General features: G+C 49.4%; 1 protein-coding gene across 2 annotated transcripts; it reads left to right on the top strand.

Annotated features, from left to right (window-relative positions):
• The first annotated feature begins 956 nt into the window (after positions 1–956).
• LOC308634512 (pulmonary surfactant-associated protein A-like) lies at positions 957–4,097 on the top strand. Of its 2 annotated transcripts, XM_081268369.1 has the most exons (5): positions 957–989; positions 1,662–1,859; positions 2,098–2,217; positions 2,967–3,044; positions 3,505–4,097. In XM_081268369.1, the coding sequence occupies exons 2-5, from the start codon at positions 1,688–1,690 to the stop codon at positions 3,879–3,881; spliced, it is 747 nt and encodes a 248-aa protein (XP_081124495.1). In that variant the 5' UTR covers positions 957–989; positions 1,662–1,687; the 3' UTR covers positions 3,882–4,097. The 2 variants fall into 2 exon arrangements, with proteins under 2 accessions (XP_081124495.1, XP_081124494.1); XM_081268368.1 differs by lacking the exon at positions 957–989 and having other exon boundaries at positions 1,650–1,859.

Genomic DNA, 4,097 nt, shown 5'->3' with positions numbered 1-4,097 from the left:
GCCGTTTGCCGGGTGGGCGGGGACCCTTCTCACCGCGCCGGGCCGCCAGGGGCCGTTTGCAGAGCTGCGCAGGCGGCGGCTGGCAGGACTGGACCTCTGCGCCGCGTGGCCGAGATTCACTCATCTGGGACAAACTGTCACCTCTAATAAACTTACTAATTCCCGGCAGGTCTCCTTTCAGCAGAACTTTGCTAGAAGTTCCTCAGCAGGTAGAGTCTAGGCGTATTCATGGGTCTTTCTGATCCCGTTAATGTGGAGATACTGAAAGTGCTGCTTCCTCGCCGGCCGCCATGTTGGGTCCCCTAATTAGGATTTTAGATATCATTTGATCACTTAAAATCATCACCTTTGCAGTTACCTGACATCACCTATGGCCCCAAACAGAAACTGATGCTCTCCTGTGAACTTCCAGGCACTTTCCTGCCTCCCCACGGCTGAACCAGCTGGGACAGAGGAAAACGGAACATGCCACCTGTTTATCTGTCACTCTGCTCATATACCTACCAATTCAGCCACAAGGCCACAGGGGCAGGGGCTGGTAATCCTGAGGACTCAACAGTGAACAAACCAAAAGACAGACAGTATTCTCCAGTTCAAACTGACCACCCTAAACTAGAGCCACCAGTCTCTGTACTGTTTGAAACCAAACCAAATGCACCTCCATCACTACCTAGGTAAAAGATTTCATCCTTTACTGTAGAAAAGTTGTTAGGAATAGAGTGGGTAACCTCAGGCGGACGGAAATTCCCCTTCTTACAGATCTGGAGTTTTTCTTTAGGGATTCTGGGCTCTCTTCAAGTGTTCTTCCAGCCTGAGGGCTCTGTGGGGAAATGTGATATGTACATGAGAGGCCCTCCAGGAAGGAGAGGCTCTTAAGATAGGGGCCTCTCAGGGACTGGGAGGAAGCCTGTCAGTCCACATCCTTATAAATGGTGCTCTCCACTCTGACTTGGAGGCAGGGATCCACCAAGACGGAAGCCTGTGTCTGGGTGAGCTGAGCCCCCATTTCCTGGTATATGGGTATATGGGCCCTCTCTAGCATAAGGATTCAAGGACCAGCCTAAGAGCCACAGTACTAACTAAGGGCCTGAGAAGGAAGGGGTTCCCCATCATTGACTGCTATATAGGGGATAGGCCATGGACCCTGGTCATATCTATCCATTCTGAGGTCCATGATTCCTTAGAACCCCAAAAGAGGGTAAGTGGGAATTTTGAGGGACATATGGATTGCATTCCCATATCAGGGAGTGAAGGACAACTGGAAGGGATGGGTTCGGATTGTGTCCACAACACTGTAGTTCATCTGTAGGTCAGAGAGGTGCAATGAATGCCTCAGGGCCACACTGGGACATGCTAACAGAGAAGACACTCTGTGAGAACCAGGCTACTGACTCTCCAAAGTTCTACCCCTCATCTGCCCAATGACTACACCACCTCAGATCAGAGGCATGGGATATAAGACCAGGCTAGATACTGGATGATGCTGGGAATTCCTGTGCATAGATAGTTTGGGTCTTCAGTTCTTCCCAGTACTCTTATTTGGACTGGATTGGCCCTCAGACTCTGCCATATTCCTGAATTCCAACAAATACAGCAAATGTAAAGGATTAAGGGGAGATATTTTCAAATTCTGCAGATGGGTCAGTGGCCCTTCTCTTCAGCAGGGTAAGCAGCTGGGACAGGAGCCATGTTGCTGTGCACTTTGGCCCTCACCCTCACCTTGATGGCAGTTTCTGGCATCATGAGCAATGGGACAGAAGTCTGTGTTGGAAGCCCGGGTATCCCTGGCATTCCTGGATCCCATGGCTTGCCAGGCAGAGATGGGAGAGATGGTGTCAAAGGAGACCCTGGACCTCCAGGTATTGTGTTGGAGACCCCGTCCTCCACTGAGGGGCAGGGACACATTTTTTAGGCCCCTTTGACCAGGGCTGTATGTTGGGTTTCAAGACTCAGTTGGCTGGGACATAGTGGGGGTTTCCTAGGGCACTTAGGCTGGAGCATCTGGAGAGTATATCTTCAAAGTGCCCATACAATGTTAAGTGAATTCACTCAGATGGAAGTTGAGGTCCACACAACCATGTCCTCTTCTCTCTACAGGTCCCATGGGCCCTCCAGGAGGAATGCCAGGTCTCCCTGGGCGTGATGGATTGACTGGAGCCCCCGGTGTCCCTGGAGAGCGTGGAGACAAGGGGGAGCCTGGTGAAAGGGGCCTTCCAGGTGAGTGGGAGCCAGGGGAGAGGATGGGCAAGGGGGACATGGACATAATGCCTATGCAGTCAGCAACATGGGGTAACAGAGGTGTCTGTGGCATACTGCTCAACCTAATTAATGATATGTGAGGTTGAAGACAGAAGTCAGAGGTGTTCAAGTAACGTGGTCACAATTCAGGGACCGATGGGTATAGGAAGTGTTCCATGCATTGTGACTGCTTATGGAGAGATAAAAGGTGTTAGGTGAAGGAAGAGGGACAACACTGGGAGTCATAGCCCTCCATGGGACTGAGGCTCCTGGGCATTCTGAAAGGTATACAGGGTTATGTGCATGAGGGATCCAGGAAAAGGTTATGATCAGGAATCCCAAGTGTGCAAGGGAACTCCATAGCTCTGAGTACTATCAAGATCTATCAGGAGAATGCAAAAGCAATCATATTCAATCCTGGGTGGAAGGTGGAGGAGAGGACCCTTTCTAGAGGTCAGAAAAGCACTCAAAGGTGGGCAAGCAGAGCCATTCAGGAGATATGACATGAAAGAGAGCAGAAAGAGGTTCATCAGGGGCACAGCTGCATTAAAGGAAGATAGGTGTTTACAGAGTATGGAAATATTCCACCTTGCGGACCCTCATGCCTGCACGGGGGATGCAGACAATTAGAGGACAGGGTTCCAGGGTTACAGTGGGCAAAACATCTGTGGGCAGCAAGTTGGGATCTTGTTTGCTTGCCCCTCATCCTGGTGGGGGTCTCTCCATAGGATTTCCATCTTATCTAGATGAGGAGCTCCAAACCATGCTTCAGGAATTCAGGCATCAAATCTCGCAGTCAATGGGAGGTAAGGGGACTCCTTGGGGGCACAAAGGGTAGAGTTACCCCCAGCTTCTGGAGACTATAGACCTGAAAAACAAGTGTAAATCTGTAGGTTTGGGATAAGGAATGATGCTTTCCTTTTCTGAAGTCTCTAATGGTCCAGAAAAGAGAGAAGTAGACACAGATTTGCTCCCGATTTCCTAGGAGAGCATGTTCTCTGCCCATCCTGCTTTCTCTTGCATCCCAGAAAATTTCACAGTTCCTGGCAATAAGTAAATGTTAAGGAGATGAATGAATGAATGAATGAAAAGATGGATGGATGAAAGCAGACAGAGGAATTTATAAAACTGATTGGAAGAGGAAGGGAAGGAAGAGAGAGGCAGAGACAAAGATATTGGAGAGAGCCTAATGGTAGAGACCCTGAGGAAGCAAGATGGATGTGGAGACAGAGATTGGTGGCCTAACCCAGATTCCTCTGCTCTTAGTCCTCAGCTTGCAGGGGTCCATGCTGGCAGTTGGAAAGAAGATCTTCTCCACCAATGGGCAATCGTTCAACTTTGATGACATTAGTGAGTCTTGTGCCAAAGCAGGTGGCAACATTGCTGCCCCAAGGAATCCAGAGGAGAATGAGGCCATTGCAAGCATTGTGAGGAAGTACAACACTTATGCCTACCTGGGCCTGGTTGAGAGCAACACTCCTGGAGACTTCCATTACCTGGATGAGACCCCTGTGAACTATACCAACTGGTATCCCGGGGAGCCCAGGGGTCGGGGCAGAGATAAGTGTGTGGAGATGTACACAGATGGGACATGGAATGATAAGAACTGCCTGCAGTACCGTTTGGCCATCTGTGAGTTTTGAGCAGACATTTAGGCCACAGGGTACACAGGATCCTGCATGGCAGCCTCCATCAAAATTTATTTTTAAATTTAAATTTCAACAAAATGTATTTGTGATTATTAGATCCAAAGGCATTCTTAATCACTTCATTCCCCCAGATGGTTCCTAACTCTTCTCCTATAATCACTAATCCTTGACACTGCCCTGGGAGCCCCTTCTCAGCACTGCAACTTAGGT

This window comes from Spermophilus citellus (assembly GCF_964194105.1).
Source record: "Spermophilus citellus genome assembly, chromosome: 15".
NCBI lineage: Eukaryota > Metazoa > Chordata > Mammalia > Rodentia > Sciuridae > Spermophilus > Spermophilus citellus.
Note: the sequence above shows the minus strand (reverse complement) of the source record. Positions and strands in the feature narration are given on the sequence as shown.

Bases quoted from the DNA above. Each gene is read 5' to 3' on its own strand.
- LOC308634512 (XM_081268369.1), top strand. From the start codon at position 1,688: ATGTTGCTGTGCACTTTGGCCCTCACCCTCACCTTGATGGCAGTTTCT. The intron at 1,860-2,097 runs GTATTGTGTTGG...TTCTCTCTACAG, and splicing joins AGGAGACCCTGGACCTCCAG to GTCCCATGGGCCCTCCAGGA. The intron at 3,045-3,504 runs GTAAGGGGACTC...CTCTGCTCTTAG, and splicing joins AATCTCGCAGTCAATGGGAG to TCCTCAGCTTGCAGGGGTCC.